General features: G+C 33.7%; 2 protein-coding genes across 12 annotated transcripts; one reads left to right on the top strand and one right to left on the bottom strand.

Annotated features, from left to right (window-relative positions):
- Nucleotides 1-916: 916 nt before the first annotated feature.
- Nucleotides 917-24,965, bottom strand: LOC128156731 (coiled-coil domain-containing protein 180-like). Of its 7 annotated transcripts, XM_052819000.1 has the most exons (41): nucleotides 24,713-24,965; nucleotides 23,793-24,001; nucleotides 23,298-23,386; nucleotides 23,056-23,113; nucleotides 22,875-22,926; nucleotides 22,504-22,608; nucleotides 22,118-22,252; nucleotides 21,934-22,029; nucleotides 21,519-21,682; nucleotides 21,286-21,405; nucleotides 21,011-21,090; nucleotides 20,638-20,726; nucleotides 20,291-20,413; nucleotides 19,963-20,136; nucleotides 18,832-18,947; nucleotides 18,456-18,579; nucleotides 18,281-18,328; nucleotides 17,603-17,641; nucleotides 16,253-16,291; nucleotides 13,063-13,316; nucleotides 12,655-12,736; nucleotides 12,435-12,528; nucleotides 12,078-12,258; nucleotides 11,812-11,958; nucleotides 11,484-11,660; nucleotides 11,044-11,227; nucleotides 10,654-10,674; nucleotides 8,740-8,878; nucleotides 8,433-8,513; nucleotides 7,495-7,527; nucleotides 6,703-6,814; nucleotides 5,761-5,819; nucleotides 5,320-5,464; nucleotides 4,872-4,907; nucleotides 3,619-3,766; nucleotides 3,346-3,490; nucleotides 2,691-2,989; nucleotides 2,237-2,348; nucleotides 2,021-2,137; nucleotides 1,697-1,824; nucleotides 917-1,458 (listed from the first exon to the last, which is right to left on the bottom strand). In XM_052819000.1, exons 1-41 carry the CDS (start codon nucleotides 24,779-24,781, stop codon nucleotides 1,330-1,332), a joined length of 4,752 nt encoding a protein of 1,583 aa, XP_052674960.1. In that variant the 5' UTR covers nucleotides 24,782-24,965; the 3' UTR covers nucleotides 917-1,329. The 7 variants fall into 7 exon arrangements, with proteins under 7 accessions (XP_052674960.1, XP_052674962.1, XP_052674965.1 ...); XM_052819002.1 differs by lacking the exon at nucleotides 4,872-4,907 and having other exon boundaries at nucleotides 918-1,458; XM_052819005.1 differs by lacking the exon at nucleotides 8,433-8,513 and having other exon boundaries at nucleotides 918-1,458.
- On the top strand, nucleotides 13,448-17,558 carry LOC128156739 (arrestin domain-containing protein 1-like). Of its 5 annotated transcripts, none has more exons than XM_052819017.1 (3): nucleotides 13,448-14,328; nucleotides 14,624-14,668; nucleotides 15,236-17,558. In XM_052819017.1, the coding sequence occupies exon 3, from the start codon at nucleotides 15,391-15,393 to the stop codon at nucleotides 16,543-16,545; it is 1,155 nt and encodes a 384-aa protein (XP_052674977.1). In that variant the 5' UTR covers nucleotides 13,448-14,328; nucleotides 14,624-14,668; nucleotides 15,236-15,390; the 3' UTR covers nucleotides 16,546-17,558. The 5 variants fall into 5 exon arrangements, with proteins under 5 accessions (XP_052674977.1, XP_052674975.1, XP_052674979.1 ...); XM_052819018.1 differs by lacking the exon at nucleotides 13,448-14,328 and adding an exon at nucleotides 14,354-14,504 and having other exon boundaries at nucleotides 14,624-14,663; XM_052819016.1 differs by lacking the exon at nucleotides 13,448-14,328 and adding an exon at nucleotides 14,354-14,504.

The following is a 24,965-nucleotide window of genomic DNA, read 5'->3' as shown; positions in this document are numbered from 1 at the left end:
ACATTTGCGAGTGTTTACTATTTTTGTTTACTTATTTAATTTTTGTTTGCGAGCCTTCTTCCTTTTTTTTTTAGGTGTGGGGGGGGGGGGGTAAAAATCCGAGAGGACTACATTGTAGTTCATTATTTATATACAGCTTTACTGGCACACGCAAAAATAAAACCACTAAAAACCTTTGTTTTCCTTATTTATATTTAAACACGACTACAATAACCAGGCACGATCGAAGTATTGTTACGGGGGGGGGGGGGGGGGGGGGGGGGGTTAATGCGAAGAACTTAAATCGTCTTTATGAATGTTAATGTAAAATGTGTCAAAATTGTTCATAAATGTGACCAAGTGATTTGTTGAGTAGAAATGGGATAGAAATGAGCCTGCCATTTCGAATGGGCTAAAACATTTGAATTTAATAAGTTACAGTAATTTTATTTTCTGAAAGTTTGTGCTGCATGTATGGTATAATTTTCAACTATTGTACCTTATTCTCAAACATTCCTCCTGCAATAGCTTTATATTGTGAAAAGTTTTGTGTACAAATCAAAAGTAGACACTGGTTCCTTTGTCTAATTAAATAATACATGTACATGCATGAAAGCAGATGCATGTTTATGACTTTGGTTTGAATTGGCTTAACTTTTTGTAAGATTTTATCACAATTTTTAATTAGTCAAGAGTTGGATGCATGATTAATAACCAAGACTATGCTTACATACTAGTATGTATGTGGTATTTCAACTAAGGTGTTTAACATTCACTAAATTATACAGGTATTATTAGTTTTGATGTCCATTTAAAAAATCAGATACAAGCGGTATCAGTAATACATTTTAAAGTATGGTATTCCAATTACATATGAAATTATGGGTTTTATCTTCAGTAAAACTAACTGCATAAATAGGTCAAGAAAAGCAAAGAAATAAATCATACAAAATAATTGTATTTATTTCTTCAATCAAAATACCTGACAGATATGTCATATCACAGTTCATACTGACAAAATATCAGCTCTATGGACGGTTACAGTTGATAGAAGGGAATGCTGTCCAATAAATATAATATTTAAAAAGATTCTTTTATAAATGCATATGTATTTACAAATACATGTATAAATCATACAGTTAAGTGCAATTTCAACAACAAGTAGGTAAAACATATCACAACTCATTATAAAGGGGGGAAACTCTTGCCATCACAGTCAATGAGAGAAGCACATTTGGGCTCTTAATACATTGCTTTCACAATATTTGTTCACATATACACAAACAACCTATACATAAATTCCCATTTAAGTTTCTGTATCATTGCTCCACATACACACATGTGGATTAATTAGTATAGCTGTTTAACTTTGTCCACAGAGGTATTCCAGCTATCCACCCATCTTTGCTCAGCCTGCATCAGTTTCTGTCGCTCACTGTCTATCCACTTCAGAGTCTTTTCAAATTCTGCCTTATAATCCTAAAGAAAAGAAAAAATCAAATACACATTACCTCAACTTCCAATTTAATCTGATAAATGTAAAAGTTTCAAAAATAAAACTTGATTGTTAATCCATTAAATCACAAGTATGACTATAAAAATGAATTGCATGTAACCATAATTATTTAACAATGTTCATGAAAGAAATGGAACCATCAAATAAAAATGAATTGGTACATAAAGATGAAATGGGTACCAATTGAGTTCTACACTGTACCTGATACGCAGACTCCCTTGCTGTGATGGTGGCACTCTGTCCCAGGGTTGTTTTGGCTGTGGTAATGGACGCTGTCAGGGTAACCTTACTGGGAGGCTCTCCTATCACCAACTCATTGTTAGGGGTACCTACAGAAAGTCATTCCCTCACGTACAGATTGTGATTCATATAAACTTCACTCTTAATTGTGATTTTAAGCATAACAAAAATATAGCATTTGACTAGAAAAGTGTGTATTGAATAAAAGAATGTTCTTTTATTTAGCTCTTCATGTTTTTCAAATACTTTTGTATGCCAAATATTTCATTGCAGCAATTTTCTCACCAGGCCAAGTATTTTTGCCCCTTGGCAGAGCCCCTTTATCTTCATCATCCTCCAGTGGAAGTCCAGCATTCTTTCTTCTGATTAATTCACTTGTAGGATACTTGGGGGATTCAACACCTATATTAAAAGGAAAGTTTCACAGGTGTAAAATGTAATACTGTAGCTGAACAGTGAGAGGATATGACAAAATGATAGCAGTTTGCATGTTTGACTTACGTCCTTTGATGACATCATCAATGACAAGTAGGTTGTCATACTGCAACAGTTGGTGCTCTGCAGTTCTGGCTAACACATCGATAAATGTCTGGGCATGTGACAAGGCAGAGTTCTGAAATATAAACATTTAAATGAATGCAATGGCCAATACATGTTTATGTTTATTTACGTTTGAGTTTTAAAACTCTTGAACAGTAATGAAACAACTTCTATCAGCAAAAGCAAGACTTGTGACATATAATAATGATTGTAAAACATACTGCAGATCCCTAATAAAGCTTGAGGAATAAATATCAAAAAATTGCATAAAAAGCCTTTTCCTCAGGAATTCTTATATTTTGCTTTTATTTGATTTAAAGCTGTATACAATATGGAATTGCTACAAAAGTTCAGTGCTTGCAGTGTTATGTTCTCATGTACTGTAACTAGAGGCACAGGTCCATGGGTTGCTGACCTGTAGATCCTTGGTGTGTTTCTCTACAGCGGCCACGTAGTCCTTGTGTCTGGCCTCCTCCTTCTCACACAGGGCCTTCAGCGAGTCCTCGGCGTGGGGGTGCCCAAGGGTTGGGCGCAGCAGGTGGGAGTGTTCCTGCTGGCGCTGCTCCAGCTCCACCTGGTGGTGGGAGAACTCCTCACTCATCTGCTTCCTGTCGGCCTTGGATTTCTGGAGCTCCTCTTTTAGGATGTCTCTGATCAGGAGGGCAGGGACGTGGGCTACTGACTTCTCCAGCTGGGCAAGCTGATTTCTAAACTCTGGAGAGTAAAAATACACACGTTTCAAGAAATGTACATGCTGATGTATATGCAAACTACTGATGTGTATTGCTTACTCATATGTCCAGTAAAACATAATAACAGGGGACAAGCTTATAATGAATTCATGCTTATAGCAAAGTTACTGGTATTCCCTACATTGGCTACATACATTACATTGTCATTATATGAAATGCACATGTAAGAAAAACATGTTGGATATACAAATAATATTCATTTCGTGAACTTTGCTTAAAGCATGTTTTACTGTACAGACAAATGAAAAACTAATCTACCTGAAAATTCATTTGAGAAATATTGACACCTTTTAAATATTGAAATAGTACTATATGTACCTTGTAGGCACTGGTTGTGGTATTCATCTGACTGTGTGTAATAGGACTGTAACTTCTGTACAATGACATCAGCACATGCCTCAAACGTCTCCTGTAAAGCCTGAGGGCGAGTCACTGGCCGGTTTCCCTTAGACCTGTAGTACATCTACAACAAAGCAAAACTTCATAAGCTGAACTTAAGGAAATCACTAATTGAATTTTAAACCAACACTCATGCAACAATCAATTCCCATTCATTGACCCAAAGAAACACAGTGTTCTGTAAACAGTTACCTCAGCATTGGTCAGTAAGCCGTCCAGGGCCTCTCTCAGGGTCCTCTTGATGATCCCCAGGATGTGGGCCTCCTCACCCTCCTCCTCCTTCTCCCCAAACACTAGGTACTTCTTGTCAAACTTGGTGGACTTACTGTTCTGTCTCAGTCTGAGAATGAAACAAAACATGCGAGTAAGTTCAAGTCTACATATTTTGGTATTTAAACAAAAAATTTTGTCATCTCTCATTTTTTCAGTACGTCTTAAAGTCCGAAGAATAAAAAAAATAATCTTCAAATATCTGTATTTCATAATTTGTAATTTGTTAACCGTACTTTATGAAACAAGATATCTGATCTCCTGGGGTATTTATATGTGTTTATATGGATAAGCTTGTTATCAGGTATATCATATGATTATTATTTAAGCACAATAATATCACACACACAGTTGATATTCTATAATGCCTCTTTTTTATTGTACATGTAAATGTATTGTTCAGAAATTATCATACAATATCATAACTTTCCATCGATAATGCCTAATCTGAGTTTAATCTTTCATCCAAAGCCTTTTCTAATAAAAACAAAAAATACCATTTCCCATATTAAATCTAAATCTATATTATGACTGCAAACTTATTAGTGTAATTATCATTTTTATTGATGAATCTTTTTTAACATGCTTTTTATATTGTTCATGCATGGTACATGTTCTATAAAAAATAACATTTGATTGTGATCAATATAATGGTGATCATGCAAGAAAACATGCATTCTTCCAACAGCATCCAAAAAAATGTGCTTTGTAAAAGAAAGAAAGTGATCAAAAGTTAACACCTTGATAGTCAATTTGAATAATTTCAACTCAAATATAACTTCATAATAATGATTCAATCAACTATTCCAACAATAATTTTTTTAAAGTCATGTATTGAAAATCATTTATCATAATACATTTACATTTTTCAAAAGCCACAAACTCTGATTATACTTGTATATGTATATATGGAAACAAAGTGATTACTGTGTAAACAAGTTTTCCTGTTTTGTAAATGCCACACTTGCGTTTAGATCAATTATAAGCCATTTTTGTCAGTAGGATAGTTTTGTGTTGCTTTATAAATACTTGTATTCTTCTGCACAAAACTATCTCCACATATCCATGTAAAAAACCCCAAAACATTAGAAATAAAGACCAAGCTCCTTTTGGTAGAAAAGATAGATAAGTATCAACCCAACACAAGAAGGAATGGTAGGGAGGCAATACTGTACCGTGGCAGTGAGGGAGTGGTGTGGACGCTCTCCATACTGTACAACACAGAGCAGTTCATTCATCACAATTCTATCCTTATCTTTAGCATTTATCCAATCAGAGTAGTTCATTCATCACAATTCTATTCTTATCGCTAGCATCTGTCCAATCGCTTTTTTTAGATAAAAACTTTATCTTATTAGATGGAGATTATCATCATGAGAGAGTGTGAGAATTTAACCCTGATTGTACCTTAGCACGACAATAAATCACTGTCAATATTATGTAATAAAAAACAGGGATAAAAAAAAAACTAGGAACTACTTACAGGACTATTAATGCAAATAATGATAAATATTAATTCAAGTGCAGCTTTACCTCTGTGCAATTATTTGTAATACCATACAATATAGATATTTTCATAATCATAATATATCCCCCCAACTTTGAAATTTCTACAGTACTGACCCAGACTGGACCCGCTTGGGCGAGTTCTCTGAGCCCCCTGTGCTGTGAGAACTCTTTCCCTTGGACGTCTGCTTGGATTTCTCTGAAGTGGTTGTGGTAGACATGGAGGACTTTAGTTTCTCTCTGGACTCGTGATGTGTGCCTCCTACAGAATCACACATTGATACTAATAGGAATCTCATAAGGATGAACTTCTTGCGATAAAACATAAATATATGCACAATGCTGGTTATAATACAGCTATGAAATGAATGATTACCTGGTATCAAACATTCACAATTTTTATGGAACCAGATTTGAACCTTTAGAGAAGATCACAACTTTTCTAGATTTTTGTACCTTAGATTGTACAAGCAAAAGCTTTCAAAAACTTGAAGTACATATGTAATAATTTTTAATTGCATAATAAAATCTATAAGTTGAATTAAAAATATATCATACCTGTAAGTTCTCCATCTAAATCTGCATCCATACCAAATCTCATCTTGCTTTTCTGGGCTCTGTAAATGTATAAATACTTTATCAACATTATCATAATGAAATCTTAATATAAAGCTAACATGTCATTCAAAATCATCCCCTCTAACCAACCTATACTTTTGAACTGTAAGCATTAATTGAAATATGGACCGAGATTAAGCTAACAGATTAGCAGGAATACGTATATGTAAACTGGAAAAAAAGTTGCTGGGAAGTTCAATAGTTAAATTCTTGTAAATGTTAGTGCTACGTATTCACTCAATACTCATTGTAAACATGGAATTAAACCTTTCTACTATAATTCTAAGAGGATACAATGCTTTATGTGTCAAAATCCTTATTGCAAAAATTTTAACAAAGAACAAAGTGCTTCCTTTTCAAAACATGAAATTATGAATCTCCGAGTAATACATAAAAGCAAACTATAAGAAAGTTATCATGCCATAGGATTGAGGAAAAGATGAGAACTACATCAAATGATTCCCAAATACAACATCAAATGCAGAGTGAACAGCAGGTGTATATAAATCCCATCAGATGTTCATGGTTTTCCTGATGTTGAACATGAGACATGCATTCGCTTAAAACAACATCCTTACCTTTTCTTCTTTCTATTCAAATCAAATATTAATGTGAATGAGTTTAAACACATCTCTGAGAAAAATTAAACTGTGATTTGGGGAAAAAAGTGCGGCAAATAATACAGGTATTTATGTTGATATGAAACAAAAATATCGCAATTGCATACTATAGGTGTTGAACAAAACCAACATGTTTATATATACATGTATATAGAGTGCTCATGAAACAAAGAAACAGTTTTGGCAATTGTAATGTTATGTAAGAATCCCAAATTTTAAATCAAAGAGTGGAAACTTGAGAGCAAGTAGCCTTGATGTGTACCTGAGAATGCTCTTGATGACATTGACAGATGGGTCCTCCTGGGGCTGCTTGCCCATCTTACTGATGGGAGTTGGCTGGACATCCGTCGACTGTGAGAATCCAACCCTGACCCCTGCAATGAAAGCCAAGCACCATATGTAAAACAAAATACATGTACGTTACACATGTACAGTTCTTTGGCCTGCAGTTAAGTTGATCGATATTGGTAATGAGCTTCATTTGAGCAATAAGCTGGTCTTGTAGAGTTTTGATAAGTTTCTTAATCATGTGCATTAGTTAAACATTTTTTTCTCTCTGTATTTTTGTAGCTGCATGAATTTATACCTATGTTATCTCTTTGATGTCACTTTGTGTTATTTTACCAGCATGTACATTTGGTACTTGTAGAAATCAAATAAAACAATTATTTTCATCAAACAGATAAACAAAAATCATTAATGGAAAAGGGAGACAACTCTGAACAAATTAAAAAGCACATTAAATCATAAAACAACACAAAACAGAATTGAGTTTAGTGACCTGATTCAGCAAAATGCACTTCAATAGACCTGACACGCTGAAATAAGGTCTTGGATGCTGCAATTCAAAACATGAATCGAAGCAAAGTATGGCAGTCAAGAGATAACACAGCAAGGAAGAGCACTGCATACAAAGGGGTAGGGGGAACAAACATGTTATACACAGATAGTTGATCAAACTCTGTAACAGATGAGGATGGACTGAGGACTTCTAGTGGCACTCACTAAACACAATACAATGTATTATGACAGGGTACATGTACACTCAAATTACCCTGCTCACTGCTCATTCTGGTAGACTTTCTCTCTGAAATACAAGGGTCCAACAATCTGTACTGTGTGTCCAAATTACTATATTTATATTTCATCTTATAAGTACAATGTACTGGGTAAAGTTGACCAACACCCCATTATCAGTGTGATTATACAAAATGGGGTATACCGGTATATACTCATATTTTGTGACCTTGATCCACAATGACTTGTTGTCGACTACCGGTACTTCAAGTACCGATACACATTAATTTTCAGAATATATTAATGGTAAGAATACATTGATGTTGAAGCTTATAGATTTTAGATAGGTTTATCATGACTCCTCTAACTATAAATGTATGAAGAAGAAAATTGTGTTACATTTTGAATGTGCTAATTAAGATATGTGCATTTATGTTTACACTATCTCCTCCCCATGGGGATGGAAATGGAAAAGAATAATAAAAAGGGATCAAAATAACTTTATCACACTTTTCAATTACCAGTTTATATCTGCACAAATGCATACTTTCCTTAAAACTGTGAGTCCATTCACATTTTTAAAATTTAGTATGATCATTATCACAACAACTTGCATAAAATAGATTCATGTGCAGTGTAACTCATAATTGGTCACTTGGCATTTGAAAGTTATGGATGACAAAAGTGCCAATAACTGGAATATTCATTAATGTGATATGTGAAAATGAATCAACTTTAGTGCTTCGCAATTCTTCAAAGTGGTGTGTGAACAGATGACACTGAGACATTTAACATATGTGATTTTACAGACTGTATGTATCAGACATTTTTCATACAAAGAGAGCTTGGTTTAAAGACAAAAATTAATCTATACCATGAGAGACAAGTTTTATGTTCACATAGATATTATAATTCTGAAAGGTTAATGGATATACACTGGGAAGGAATATAATTTTTGTAATCATGTATATTTACCCGTTATATTACCACAAGTACTTTCACTTCCCATACGCACCAATTTACGCTCAGAAATTGGTGGCACTGGATGCAAAGCTCCTGTATACATGATATAGATGATGTATGTTTGTGAATTGATTGATATTGAAATGTAATTGAGCCTTAACCATCTATTCAAACAATCAAAACAGTGTTTAAGACATAATCCTAAGATTGCCACTATATATTGTCAATAACATAAAACCGTAAAGTAAAAAGCATAACAACAAGGCCTATCTTATCAATAGCTGTTGATATGTCTGAAGTAGGGATGAGAATTCTCTACCTAGAGCGGGTGGTCCCTGCATTGTGCCAGAGGGTGGCCTGGGGGTGGGGTCCTTGATACAGTTGAGATAAGTACTTCGGTCCTGGAACGCCTCAAACACTGTCTTCAGGGTCTCGTTCAGCTGTCTGGAGGTGATTTGCTGTAAAATACAGATTTATGGCATCACTATAAAGGACACACATATTAGTATAAGCACAGATTAACTGTTCTTTTGCAACTATCTGAAATAAAAAAAATGACAATAAATTTAAAGTGAAACAAATTAACATGTAGAAGAGTTATTGACACCTGTTCAGCAATGTAAATTTTGTCCAAGTTTAGTACTGGTAAAAGCAGTTTCTGTAACTATTGTTTACAATAGCTTAGCCTTGATGAATGCATATTAAATGGCCAACATAGTAAAACCCAATTATTTTGATCTTAATGAGGACTTGAAATATAAAGGCTTAAGTATCTGTGTGGTAGATTTATCACATTCAAAATATATACTGTAAACCAACTTTTATTCGCGGCAACTTTATTTCGCGATTTTATGGAGACAAACTGGATTGCGACGATTAATTTTCATGACCAAACCTTATCCAGACCCATTTTGTGATAAGAATCAAACAACAAGGGCTGGTTCGCAGCGATAAAAATTTGTGACAACAAGGCTCTCGCGAACCTAGCGAAAATTTCTCGCATGCGAATAAAAGTTGGTTTACAGTATACCAGTACATGTGTACTGAAGTTCTAACTGTATGTAGATTACTGTTAACTCTGAATAAAATTTTGACTGTATTAAATGTACATATATATACAATGATTAAATGGTCAGTTTATATTAAAGACTCATCTATGACCGGATTGTACACTTGTCCATAAGATAAATAATAGAGCCTACATTTTGCTATAATTTTGATGGGATACATTCTATAAAATAATCACAAAATGATCAGTCTTTTTCTCAGACACAGAAAACTCATATGATCAGTTCATGCTGTTACTGATGGAGTCAATGTTTCAGTCAGATTGCACTCATTGATGAACATGCTTTGTTAATTTTGTCTTTCAATCAATTGATCATTAATTATCATTTAAAAGGTCATGCATAAAAATCAACCGTATTTAATTGGATTCATTTGTACTGAATGGCATTATATGACTCTTCTTCAACATATGGTTTAATGAAATGATAATGAGGAAACCTATATATTACCAGCATATTGTTTCCCCTCTGACACACACTAAATTTCTTTAAATATAGTAGATTCATTTATATGTTTATGTCATAATTTATCGAACAAAAATAAACTAAAAATTAGCATACTCCTTCTAGGTATAGAAAGAAAAATAGCGTATACCAATTCAACATTGACCATATAAAGATAATTCACATGAGCAAACTTGACAGATTCACATCTAATGTCTAGATTGATATAGTGATATTTCACACGAAGCTGACAGTGGACTCTTATAAAGAGAAGCCTGATTGCCTGCCCCGCATGTCTACAGTCCATGATCTACAGTCTACACACACAGAGTGGTGCACCTTGTGAATTCTACAGAAATCCAGTTTTGCATAAAAAGAGAATTCCACCTCGGATTTATTAGTACTAGGATATACTATATCAAACGATATATACCAGTACCGGTAGATACTCCATACCATATAGAGAATAAATGAGAACTAATAGTTGATCTTGTTATATTATATTTTAGGTTTTGTTCCTTTCACCATTATTCTTGTTTATAATTTGAATATTTTCATTTATCAGTTACCGGTAAAGTTCAAATATATATATTAAAGATGATTGTTTTGAAGATTAAGATGATTTCAGAACTTTAAGAACTGAACCTGAAAAAAGAGATGTTTTTGAATCCAAATTATGTTAATATTTAAGAGAGACAAATATAAGCAGCTAATGTTTTTACCATTTCCTTTTTACATGCAGGCTGTTGATAAAAATCAATAAAATTTACATATAATATGCAACAAAAAATCATGATCATTTAATTGGGTTGTATTAAGAAACATGAAACCTGTTTAAAAAATGTCAAATTTTCATCTGCAAAAAAATATGACTCAAAGATTATGATCTTTGATAATCATTCTGTAAGCTAGGGTGTATATAAGGCAATTGAAACATCTGTGCATGTCAAAAAAATATTATGCTGAAGTTATTTAGATAATACATGAATGATTATGATAAATAAAAATATTTTTCAATCTGCATATATGTACATAATATGTATAAATATTGAAAGAGGAATGAAATTCTATTAAAAAAAGAAGAAGAAATTCTGCATCCAAAGTGTGTTCACCTCTTTGTCTAGGTTGGGTCTCTCACATGCATCAACTCTTCGATCCAAGTCGTTAAGGTGCTGGGCTAGCTGCTGAGCTTGGGAGTTGCTATTGGCAACCTCAGCCTTGATTTTCACCTGAGTGTTAGTCAACCAGCGAGCTATCTTCTCCATAAATATCAAATCTATCATGTGATTTTTGAATCTGGAACAAAATTGTTACATGTATACAACTAATATACTCAAAAGCCTCCATATTTACTTTAGTTAGATCATACATCTTAGTTTATCTCGTAATGCATAGAAACATACATTATTAAACTGGTACTGATTTATTGTGTCTAGCTTGTATGTTACAAGGCTCATATAATTTGAAGATTATATTCGTACATACTGATATATAACCTAAGCTCTGAATTATTACGTATGAATGAGTGTGAATGATTATCTCTATATCATACCTGTCCTCAAACTCTGAGGCAACTTTGGTTGCCTGATCGAGGCGCTTCTTTTCTATGTCTTCCATGTCAGACATAATGGCACCCTCTGACACATCAATCTTTGAGGACATATTCTCCAACTTCTTACGGTACACATCAATCTCCTCAGGACAGAAGTTACCACCATCTGAGAACACCCTGTTGATAAGTTATGAATAACATTTAAAAGAAAATAATAAAGAGCATGTAAAATATGGTCCTTGTTTGTACATAACAATTCAAATAATGAGGAGATACCAGTTAGTATATATAAACTGTATAAGAAAATGAATTGTGCTGAAATACACACTTGAATGACTTGATAAATCTAGCATTTGATTCCCTCAACATCTGCAGTGTTTTATCCAGGTGTTTCCGGTATTGGAGCAGGGAGGTTCGGATGATTTCCATGAAGTTAGTCAGCTCATTTCCCAGCTGAGATTGTAATGCTATCAATCTGAAATAAGTAAAAGGTTTGAGCGATTAGATGAAAACTAACTGCAATATAACTGTCACAGCACTGATATCATTACAACATATACAGGTACAATATTCAGTGTAAAAAAGCATTCCTACTTGGAAGATTTTGTGGCATTGACAAAGACAACCTCCAGTGCTTCAATGTCTTCCCTGAACTTGGACGCCAGTTTGTTGTGTTCCTGGGTCATCTTGTTGAAGCCCTGCCTGAGTTCAGCCAGGGCTTGGATGATGCCCTTTGTATGGCGAGTCACCCTCTCTGAGTGCATCACTAGCTCAGCTGCAAAGCAAGTCATAATGTTTTACTTTGGGAAATAACTCTTATATTACAGACACATCATACATTTTACAAAGATCTAAGCTTGCAAACAAGACACAACTTTTGAAAGTCTTTATCTATGAGGCATTGCATGTATTCTTTCAGGATTTACTGGCATCTCTGTTTTCACATCTTACCGGCTCTAACATTGTGGACATCAAGTTCTGCTCGCCTGGCTCTGGGTTTGTGAAGATGAAATCTCAACTCCAACTCACTGTTCAACTCCTCGCACTGTTAACAAATAAGACATTTCTATTGACAGTTCTCTGTCTTAAGTTTTGCTATAAAAAGCCAGCTGATCTTGGATTTTGAGAATGTTTTCTGAGGTTCATAAAGCATTGTGTAGATGTGATTTACCTTGGCTATAACAACACTTTCTGCTCTGTCCGAGGCTTGAACATGCCATTCCTCCATGTGGTTTAGAAAATTCATTCGTATTCTGCAAAAATATTAAAGGTTTTTTGTGAGTTAATGAATTTGAGAAGCATCATTGTTAATATAATTTATAAAACCTTATCATATCATTTGAAAATGTGTAGTTGTATTAAGGCCATATGTATATATGCATATTTCATTGGATTCTTTTCAAAGAATTGTCAAAATTGTTTGGGTTTTTTTCCAGCTGAGAATTGACTGTTAGATATAAAACACCAGTGTCTAAACAATAATGTATATATATTTAGGCATTTTACCTGATTTTTCATATCCTTCATTGATTAAATAACTTAAATAAAAAAACTTTCTTTCCATTTAATTTTTGTTTACCTTTTCTTGACCTCTATAAGGATCGCTTCTTCTACATCTATCTTCTGGATGTACTCTGGTTTAGACGGAGGGACAGGGGCATCAACCTCCGTCAAAAAGGCCGCTTCCTCCCCTTCCGGCTTCTCGTCTTTGGAGGGGGCATCCTTCTCAGGAGGTATCCCATACTCCCCTGCTTCTGTCAGGACGTAGAAGAGGGTCCCCCTCTCTGTGGCCAGGATCTCACTAACAGCCTCAGGAAGGGAATTTTCTTTGCCCTGAGAATAAAAATTTACACTTTCCTTTCAATTTATTTTAATAAAAAAAATGTAATATCTTAAAGTGCAAGTGTTCATTTTTTTTTGGGGGGGGGGGTGTCATATTACATAACATTCAAGTGTGGATACCATGTGATTCATACTGTTTTTAAAGTACATGTGTACAAAAGGTTTGTCTACACATAGCATAAATTACATTAAACAAACATCCACCTACAACTTGCCTGCATTGGGGCATGCAGGTTATGTTGACAGATATATTTCAAAAACTGGTCTTCATTAAATATAACTTAGACAAACAAAACAGTCAGGAAAGAAATATGGTACAGTATAAATTTACATGCAATCATGCCTTTATAGTTAAAATAAAATATAACTAAAAAAACAATTTATTTCACAATGATTGCAATTAATCAAAAAGACAAATTATCTGTTATGGTATTATTAATGGAACTTGTTGGTTACTGGTAAATTGGTGGAATTCATAGGTAACTGTTGTCAATTCAATTCATCTCTAAACCTATTACATTATCAATTCGTTTGCCTCAAAAACTTATGTTGCATTGCTGTCAAAAAGCTGTCAAAGACTGCATTAATTTCAAAACCCATCTGCTGCACAATCTCTTGTGTGAGGTGATTACTTAATAATAAAGGTAATTAAAGTATTTAACCTCAGGTAATTGAAAAGTCTGACATATCAGATAATTGCCGTTGAATAGTTAACAAAACAAACAGTGACAGCTTAATTAATTCATTAGAGTGAATCCTTTTCCTCAGAGGCGACACATCATCTGCCTGTACTATGTACATTTATACCAAACATATACCAGACTTAGACCTCTGTGTAAACTTTAAATGGTTGAATAAAGGTATAGACTGGCAGTCAACCGATTCTTGGTGTCAGAGTTTAAAAAACTGGTTCTGAATTTATAAATAACTACAGCAGATCCCGAGTCTCCAGTCACCATTTTTACAGACAGGACTTTAACACTGTACAGGATTTTCACTACAGGTACCGGTATATTCTTTAAGCTTATCAGACTGAATATAATCTGAGTGGCTGGTTTGTTTGTGATGTAACTTTGACACCGAATTGTTTCTGTTCTGCGCCAGAGGGTTTTGAGACTGTTCATTGAATGTGGCTTGTTTTGTCCCGAGGCCTTTCTATCCCAATATTTGTGTAACTAGGTAACTCATGCAATTTATTGATCTTACTTTTCAAATTCTGATTAGATTCCGGCGATTGGTATGCCTATTGATTTGTTTAAAACTCTCAGTAGAATGTACATTAGGTTTTTAATCAATAGGCACAGTCTGTTCACTAGTTCAGGCCTTCCACAACAAGAGGTGAGGTAATTATACCTTTATATTGCTTGATTTACTTTATCTTCAGTTCTTTTAAAATTGGTGTGTTCAATTATTCACTGTCTTGGTTTCATGTTTGATTATTTCTTTGTTTTCAATATTAAACATTTTAAACAAATCTGAAAATATTTACCAATGAAGGCCGGTCTTTCAAAGTGTATAATGCAGTTTTAAATAGCATAGTTTTTGAACCATAAAATGTGTCTGCATAAACTTGGGTAGTCGGTAGCTTGATTTCAAAATACCAAAATCCCTTTACACAAAGCGTTCAAGTTTCAGTTTTCTCTCTTTGTTGAAGGAGACATATTCTTCCCATTTGTTGATTGTTTACTTTTGGAGAGCCCCTGCCATGTGTAACAAGAAAATATATTGATAGAATAATGCTTTGGAATTGAATTTAAAAGATAAAAGTAAACATCAAACATTCAGGTGTCAACAAAAAAAATGTTCGCAGAGAGAACTCTTAGTTGATATTTCTTTTGTACATGGAAGGTATTGTAAGCAAACCACATATTGCTTAGGGCAAATAACATAGAATTTATTTATCATTTCAGGTATCTAAAGATGGCAGATGTATTAAAAATCACCATGCCACAGTAAGGAATGAATCACTGATGTCTATTGATATTCTTAGGAATGTTTCTCCGGCGATTGTCGATGCAGGATTCATGAGAATTCCCCATTAATTCAAACCATAAAGTTACTCAGGATGGGCACCGCTGTAGCTAATTTGAGTATATATCTAGAACACGATATTGATGAACAGTATCAATATCAACCTGGAGAAATTGTTCGGGGTCATGTAGATGTGACCTTGACACGACCCCTTACAATCCGTAACATTTCGATCAGTGTGTACGGACAAGGAGTGGTTGCTTGTGAGGATCGTGACCTGGGGTCACTGCACGCTCATGAGGAGTACATCAATGCCTCTAAACAGATCAACCATGGATCTGACCACTATAACAAGGGCCAACACAAGTTTCAGTTCGATTACCTTCTACCAAACAACCTACCATCGTCTTTTATAGGAAAATACGGAAGTGTGACTTATGTTTTGAAAGCCACTGTTCACGGAGAAAGACCTGGCGAAACTAGTATTACTAGTGAACCTTTCCTAGTGTTAAGACATTCCATACTTCCTGATCAAAGCAATAAAACTATAGGGACATCAACCAAGAAAAGAATCTGGGCCATGTGTAATTCTGGGAAGCTGAAATTAAATGTGGAATTAAACAAAGTGGGATTTTTTCCGGGAGAAGACATGTTCATTAGTGCAGCCATTGAAAACAAATGTCCGTTAACAGTGACAGCGGTTCAGGCATCTCTAATGATGAACAGTGTGTATCATGCCAAACAACAAAAAATTCCATTCCACCAAATTGTGAACAAGCGCAGGGACATGTATGAAATAACCAGTGGAGAGGGAAGGCGGTGGCAACATGTACGATTAACCATTCCACCATACATTCCAGAGTCGGGACTGGAAAATTGTGACATTATTGGGATTTCTTATAAGTTTCAATTCCGTGTAGAGTTAGTAGGTGGGAAGGAAGTGAAGATAGAGTTACCGATTCTGATCGGGACACATCACATGGGTCTGGATATTCCTGAAAATGCCAAACTAGATAGTGGTAGATATAACAATGAATGGAGCACCCAGCATTTCCCGGGGAATGCTAAAGAACTACAGAATGGTTTTGATAGAGAGCCCGCAGCATGGGATGTTGGGGTACCAGAACTTCGTCCAGTGGATTCTACCATGATAAACCCTCTATTCCAAAAACAAATATCTATCCATGAACGAAAGAAGAAGATTTCTACTGAGGAAATGCCAGAAATCATGGAAAATACGAAACTTTGAACTTAACTTCTAACGAGAACCCCCACTCCTTACTTTTTTTGTAGATAAATTCTATGATTGTAATGAATTATTTTAGCTATGAATTTTAGAAATTGTGAAAATATTTTTACAAACACCTTTTTTAAAAATGCCAAAGCCTATTAAAACTATAGTATTGCAAAATGTATTCTCCACTTAATCAGATTGAACCGAAATAAAATGAAATAAAAAGTGTTAATTGAATGACTGTAACTTTTAGCTTTATACCTGCTTATTAAATTAAAAGCATTTTATGACACTATAAACAAAATTTGTTATTCTGTCAAAGCTTTGATCTTTTAAGTAAAATATGCAGTCTGCAGATAAGACTTTACAGGTAGATCATAAATCAAATTTCCTTGCATAAATTTACTGCAAGTTGAAGTGCATTCTTCAAGTGGTTGAAAGGTCCCACAAGACATTGCAATTCTATTTGCATGCAATAATGAATAATGCCATTCACCAAGGGATATAGCTAGACCTTGAATACAGACTGGGTCACATATTTATGTCTAGATATAAAGCACCATTTTCCTCCATTTAAAAATGCGTCATTATAATTCATGATAAATATCTTTATGACTACAAGAAGAGGTTTCTTGACATAGTGATTATAAAGTTCAAGGTATTAGAAACAAGTTAAGGGTAACTTAAAAACACACAATGTTCCCTAGCGTAAAAATTTTCAAATCCATTCTCCTACTACAGTTCAAGAGTAGACTTCATATTCATTCTGCTGTGATTTAAATATCAGCAATGCTTGACTGAATGTAAAGAAATTTTACAGAAAGAGGAAGTATTTATCAGGGAATAATTTTTTTCTTCAATATCATTTTATGCAAACAAACCCAGAAAATAGAAAAACCAGGTAAACTATGCAGCTAAGAAAACAGAAATTGAGTTCTTCCACAAAGATTTCTTCTCTAGAACAAAATATGAAAAACAAATCAAATGGATAGTCATGCAAACAGGAATTTCAATACAACACAGGGGTTCCTTTGTCTACCTGGACTACAATTATACATGCACTAATACTTACCAAAAAATCAAGGGGTGTGGTGGTAATTTCAGATTCATCCTAAGTTCATTCAATAAAATATTTTCAATCAATTTTGAAAATCTTTGCATTATATTTCAACAGAAGAAAATTTCATGAACATGTATTATATTAAGGAGCACATGAGCAGTAATAGTAATTAATTGATAGACATTACCCAATGTACCATCATTTTTAACACTAGCAATTTATACTTAACAAAGTTTCTAAATCTGCACCCAATCAAACTCAACTAAAAATGAATATTTTCATTAAATAAACTACTCATAATGTAATTCTCTGTGTATCTTATTGTTGCAAAACAGTCTCTTTACACAGCTACACAAAGCATTGATCATCTTTAGATGAAAAAACAGCATGGCAGTAATTAAAATGATACTTGCCATATTATGATGCAACTTAATTTCTAGCTTAAGAAAGTCTCAAACTGACTTCACATATATAATTTTGATATGAGATTGAAATTTTTATTGGAATAATATATTAACATTAATATTAATGTACCATGGTAACTGTAAATGTAAAGTAGTTTTAGAACAAAATTTTGAACTTAAATCAGCAAAAAAATTACTACAGAAGACTAAACAAGTACCCCCCACTCATCCCCCCAAAACGAGGATGATGCGTTCAAGGGAAATAACTCTGTAAAAGTTTACTTACCCCGGACTTGGATTTCTTAGGAGCAAGAATCTTGGATTTGCTTTTCTTCTAAAAGAAACAAAATTTTGTAAATTGTAAATATTTCAACAAATAAATTGGTGCATTAATGTGTTTGCATGACTAACAGATAAAAAATGTTTGCCTGATCATTCCAAAATAAAAGAAGGAAACTTACAGGTTGATTTCTTCCCACTTCGAAGAATTTACACACTCCTTCATCATAATTCTTCATTTCAGCCTTAACCATTGTAGGATAATTCTTGACAATGTCCATTTGATCCGTGTGGAAAACTTCATACCTGTGATGATCAAAACAGTGATCATTTACGTATACAATGTACTTGAAATATCCAAGACATGCATGATATCTATGCATGTACCGGTAGTTACAAAGTACATGTACCATATCATATATGTGTTCTATTTAAGAAGCTAGTCTCTTTAATTCATCTCAGAACACTGGAAAACAGGATTTGCTTTATAAAACAATTAACTAATTTCAAAAGATTGAAGTAATTTTGAAAAGGTATAAAACTATGTGAAATACTTACGCATTTTTAATTTTGTTCAGCATGTCCAATGCTTTATCTAAGCTGTCTTTGAGCTGTTTCTCTGTTGCATCTTGCCTCATTCTGTCCATTATGATATCCAAGTGAGCTTCTTTATCCTGGAAGCATAAAAAAGCAGAGAGAATCAATTAGATGATTTAGTGATCTTTGACATAGACTGCATGCTCCCCTTTTCTTAGATTGTATTAGCTAGTCCATGCAAAGAAAACAATCTTGAATTTCCACACAGATAACAAGGAATTGCAGAGGTATAAGTTACCTTGACAAACAAATAATTTTGATATGGATGAATGTACATCCTTTTTAAAATAAAAGGACCAATTATAAAATGTAGATGATTTACAGTGGTTTGCAGTAAATTGCATTTTGAAAATTTGTATAAAGAAAAAAATGTTAGACAATTAATATATCACCAAAAAACCCAAGTTTATTAAGAGATGCTTTATCAGACAGTGTTTAACCCTATAATGTTAAGTTTGGTATAATATTATACATTTATTGAATGTTGGTGAGGGAAATATGAAGATTTATCCCCCCCCCCCCCCCCCCAAAAAAAAAGTCATAGCCCGAGGGAAAACTGATTTTTCTGGGAAAATAAATCTTCATATTTCCTGAAAATTAATGCAAAAAGAGTTTTATTATACCTAACTACATATGATTACACAAAATATGTCGATTTTAAATATTTTTTCAACTCGTCGAAAGCAATAACATTTTGATTTTTGGGGTTATTTTCTTATTGTCACTCTTTTCTTGCATAAATTTAAATCAAATATAGTAAAATTGGTTTTTGAAGCATAAAGAGAATTTTAAAAATGATTAAATATTTATGATTTAATCATATTTGTAAACATATTGGCTTTTTAATACATTTGGAATGACAAATCCCGAGATTTCCAAAGATATGACACATGATATTTATTCCCCAAGAGACACGATGTTTTGTCGCCTTGTCACGGGACTCTCTAGACCAATCAGATGATGCATTATATAGAATAATCATATTGAGGTATAAGTATAATATTAGGGTTAATGTCATAGTTAATTTAAAAACAAAGTATGTCGCAACATTGAGGTGTCCAATACCTGCTGAAGTTGTTTATAACACAGTACCTGGTTCTGGTTGTCGTGAACTTGTCGACATTGCTCCAGTTTTTCTTGCAATGCTCTCTCCTGTTTGGCCAGACCAATCTCATGCACGTCCCATACGTGGGCTGCTCCTTGAGCAAACTTGAACAGCATCTTTAGCCTCTCTGTCATTTCTTTCATATGATTCTCCAAGTCTTTCTGTAGATCAAAATAAAGTACAGTTTAAAAGTGTAGTTTTAACACAGGAAACCAATTCATTTTTCCACAAAAACTTGCCACTAGTTGTAGTGTCACATAACATATTTTTGATAAATCGTATCATTCTCTGAGGAGAACCAGGAAATGGACAAACCTCCATAGTTTCCAGATTATTCTCGAACACTCTCTGTCTCTCTCCAACCAGAGGCAGCATGTGTTGGTCCACAACTTGCTGGGCACGTGGAGGGGCACACACCCCATCATCAATCAGAGATTTCTGTTGAAGTAGATTTACAATTTTGTCATTAATACTTTTTTTTAGATGAAAAACACAAACTTACTGATATATCGAAATAATAAAATAGATGCATCATAAATGATTTTTTTTTGCATCTATCTTGCTCAAAATGTTTCTTAATAATTCATATTTTTTTCAAAGTTTGATTGGAACTACAAATGTATATAAATTTCAAACATGATATGCATAATCCCAAGGTTTACCTTGATAAACTCAATTTTCTCCAAGCAATCTTGACAGACTTTCTCATATTCTGCATGAAGCTTGGTCAAGTGAAGCTGATTCACAGAATCTAAAAAACAAAACAATGATGTTCTACAGTGACATGGATCAATGAACACAGTACTGGAAGTGTGCACTCATAAGTGTTTTTGGTGGTTCTGCTCTCTTGAATTAGCCCCCATAAATATGCATTTTATTGAATAAATTCTAGATATAAGCTGAGTTACCTGACTTTGCATAGTGATTCACAACCTCTCAAAGTAATATTTGAACTATCCATCAAATTAAATTTTGCTCCTAAAATTGTGATTATAGTTGCTCATAATAAATACCGGTACTTAAGACCTGACTTACCAATTTCCTTTGTGAGATTTTGAATTGTTTTGTCCCATTGATATACAGCTGTTTTTGTAGATGCTGGTGGCTTCAAATCACTAAAATAATTGATTCATTGAAAATTGATGAAATCATGTTATGAGGAATAATAAATAATATGTCTTATCTCATTCTTTTCACCTCTTGCTTGCACGAAATATTTTAGGAGAGAGAGACAGACAGACAGAGAAAGAGAGAGACAGAGACAGACAGATGGAGAAAAAGACGGGGGGGGGGGGGGGGGGGGGGGTTACCACAACTGTTGAACAACATCCAATCTCCTCTTATTGATGACATCTTGTTCAGCTATCATAAAGTTGTAAACTTTCGTAACTCCAGGTGGATTAATAATTTTCTCTTCTTGCATAAAATTACTGCAAATGAAAAATAAAAACCATCACTATTTAAATGCATTTCTATCATAAATTTAGGTGAAATCCATCATACTGGAAGTTTGACTATTTCAAAGCTTATAAACTTATCTCACCTAAAATGTTCAATGGCAAGTTTAGTGTTGAGCTGTCTCCAATCTTCAACCCGCCGTTTCCAGATCGTGTACTGAGACTTTTCTCTCTCAATGTCGGCAGACATTAGTCTGACAAACAGATCAGAATACGCTCTCCTGTTACTTAGCATTGTCTGGTTCACAAGCTGTAATACAAATTATTACAAAATTACATATATGTATGACTTTGCGATTTGTAAATAATTATAATTCTTCAAACACTACATTTGAAAAATGTAATAATTTCCTCCTTTTTTAATCTGTTATCTTACATAGCGTTGATTCAACAGAAGCAGTCAAGTCAAATGATATCAATATTGCAAAACCTTTACCTAATTGCTTTCATATCCCCTATATAATTTATCGCTCTAAACAAGTTACAAAAGTTGACATCTACCTGAGACTCCTGGTCCAAAAATCTGTTTAGATCTGGAGGCATTAAATGTGCAATCTTCTCCAAAGTCTTGGCATATGACTTGAATATATTTCTCATCTAAAAATGCAAATTCAGCTTATGTAAAAATAAACCCTTATGCATGATATAAATTTGTTTTTGCGGTGAACAGGAAGGATGTCCGTACCATGTCCATGCGATCATCCTCCACTTTAGATAGCTGCTGGTCCAGTTCATTGATCCAGGCTTGTCTCTCTGCTGAGTGATGCTGGACTTGATCCCACAGCTTGTAAAGTTCCTCCAAATTGTAGGTTAGCAGGTCCTAACAAAGAAGGCCAGAGTATTAATAATGAGAAAGTCACTTATTTATCTAAATTTCAAAGTTTAAAATCTCATGATTACATGTGTAGCTTGTATTACAGAAGTGGAAACGGAATGCAAGAATATGATGAAATGATTGCAGAAAGCATATCAATGTGTATAAAAGACAGTATCTTTTGTTAAGCAAGAAATCAATGAAATTGATATTTTATTATCAAAATGTCATATTTATTAACATTCCTGGTACTTTACCTCATCCTTCTCTATCCTTGCTAGTAAATGATTGATTTCTTTGTCATCATCATCCAGCTTTCTAAGCAAGGTTTCACTGTATTCTGTGATGACTGGCTCCAAATCCTAGGTGATGAAAAAAAAATGATGTTGGTATAGATTGGTATGGATCTTTAACAAATCTTTTCTAATCTAACTCAATGTCCTACAACCTCTCATTAATACCAGAAAACAAAGTCAGGAATAACAATCCAGTATTAGATATATGTGTATGAAAGTATGAGAACTGAAAGGGTCTGAACATAAACAAATGAATGTACATGTAATTTATATTTTTTGAAAATTTCAATATAATTTAGATACATTAAAATGAATTAAAACAAGTTACTCACAGAATTAATAAGACTGAGCTCTTGATGAAGATCTTCTACTGTTGACTCATGTCTGAAAAAAAGTAAAGATGAATTTGTATTCATTTTGAGGCAACTGGGTATCTAAGATAAATATCAACAGGTGGTAAAGAAGAAAAGGAACCATCCTATTTTAATCTACTGGGTATTTAAACATGCTAACCTTTTCTGTCTGCTTGCTGCTATTCTTTCAATGATGTTTGATCCCTCTTTGGCTGGCACTGAAAATTATTTTTTTTTCTTCAAATTAAAATTCAAATATGACCATGGATCATGAATAATATATTAAAAAAGAATTTTTGAATGTATAAGGTTTATGGGAAAATTAGTACACACATTTAGTTCTATTTATTCTTAAGATAAATCCAAGATCAGTTTCATTATTAGTATTTCGTCACTGCTTACCAACAACATCAGGCAGTCCTTGTACCTCCTTCCCTGCTTTACTTGAGTCAGTCTCTTTCATTGTGGATCTCACAAATTCTGAATATTGTCTATAAAAGAGGAATGCGTGCATACAACTTTGTTTATCTGCATGTCATCATTGAATAATAAATTTCAAAAATTTTGAGAAAAAAAGTTGTTTTTATGTCTTTTACTTCACAACTGACTTTATGTCTTTTACTTCACAACTGAACACAGATGTATGGTAAAAGTGGTTATTTATGCATGGGAGAAATTTAAACTAGTTACACGGTAAGCTAAAAAATGCAACAACAAAAAAAACTTTGTGTATGGTAAATAAAATTAAAACATTTGTGTGGTAAATTACGCATCTGCATATATAACACCCAGGCCTATTGTTTGACTAAAGAAAACATGAACTTAACCATCAGCATAAATAAGGATAAAACAAATATTCAAACATACAGATTCTAAAACTTTTGATATATAACATACTTGTGCAGAACAGGATTCTCCACATAGGGATCATTGGGAAATCCATCAGCCCAGGTTCTTTGTCGTTCAGTGAGAAGTCCATGAGCCACCTCCTCTTTAGTCAGTTTCACAACCGGTATGGCAGTGCTCTGTCTCTCTGGGGAATGGTCCAATGGTGCAGTGTTGGTTTCTCTACTTTTCATTTTTGTTAAACTCCTTTGAAGTTGAACCTAAGCATGAATTAAAATCATATAAGTTGTAATTAACCTTTTCTACTGGAGTCACCTGTATATATTCATGACACAAATTTTATTGAGCACACTTTTTTCCATGATCATTCCATGCATTGAAAACATATTAAATGATCAAATTAGTGAACAGCATTGACCCTGTATGAATTGCACACAAAATATGATAGTCATGAATGCTTGATATGTGAACAAAATACACAACAATTAAAAATTTACCACAACATTGACTAACAGAAGAAAAATGATGTTATAGGTCTATAAAGAATGTCCAAATCAATGAATTTCATGAATTGCAATCATTCTCGCTTTTCACAGAAAACATGTGAAATGACTTTTCATGTCCGCAGAAAATGTTTGGACACAGATAGGAGAAAATAAAAGCAAGCTAGCATGCATAATATCATTTTGTAGGTATAAATTGTCGAATAAGAAAATAAGGCATTGAATACTTGTCGGCAGCTTTCCTGTTGAAAGCGAAAATGATAATTCAGGTAATTTATTTATTCATTAAAAGTCTCAAGCTTGGGACAAAAGCAAACAGTAAAAAGTTGTTTAAAGCTCTTTCTGGTGTTTTGATACAAGCCTAAAATTGACAGGCATGTAAACTTGTAAATGATTCTAGTTATTATAAATTGACGACTTTCTGAAACCTGTTCACGTGTTTTTTCTGATGCTGTTAATGTAAATTACCTGGGCATCAAACATCTGCCTGTATATCTTTCCACTGGGTACAACCCTCATTGATGCTGTTTCTGCCATGTTTATCACTTTAGATAATTCAACCTGTTTTTAAGTTTAAAAGTACGAGTTAAACCTCCAAAATATATTTCATATGCATGGAAAAAACATCTGAAAGATTTCGATGGTCATTTAAGCGACATGACTTTGTTTTTTCATCAAGCTCAGCGAACTTGTTATGTATGACGCCATATTTAAACAATCT

Source organism: Crassostrea angulata, chromosome 7, assembly GCF_025612915.1.
Source record: "Crassostrea angulata isolate pt1a10 chromosome 7, ASM2561291v2, whole genome shotgun sequence".
In the NCBI taxonomy this organism is placed as follows: Eukaryota; Metazoa; Mollusca; class Bivalvia; order Ostreida; family Ostreidae; genus Magallana; species Magallana angulata.
This window is presented reverse-complemented; position numbering and strand designations above follow the sequence as displayed.

Coding starts and splice junctions, on each gene's coding strand:
- LOC128156739 (XM_052819015.1), top strand. CDS start 15,391: ATGGGCACCGCTGTAGCTAATTTGAGTATATATCTAGAACACGATATT.
- LOC128156731 (XM_052819000.1), bottom strand. CDS start 24,781: ATGGCAGAAACAGCATCAATGAGGGTTGTACCCAGTGGAAAGATATAC. Junction 20,414..20,637: donor AGAAAATTGAGTTTATCAAG/GTAAACCTTGGG, acceptor CTACTTCAACAG/AAATCTCTGATTGATGATGG. Junction 20,137..20,290: donor ATAATCTGGAAACTATGGAG/GTTTGTCCATTT, acceptor TTTGATCTACAG/AAAGACTTGGAGAATCATAT.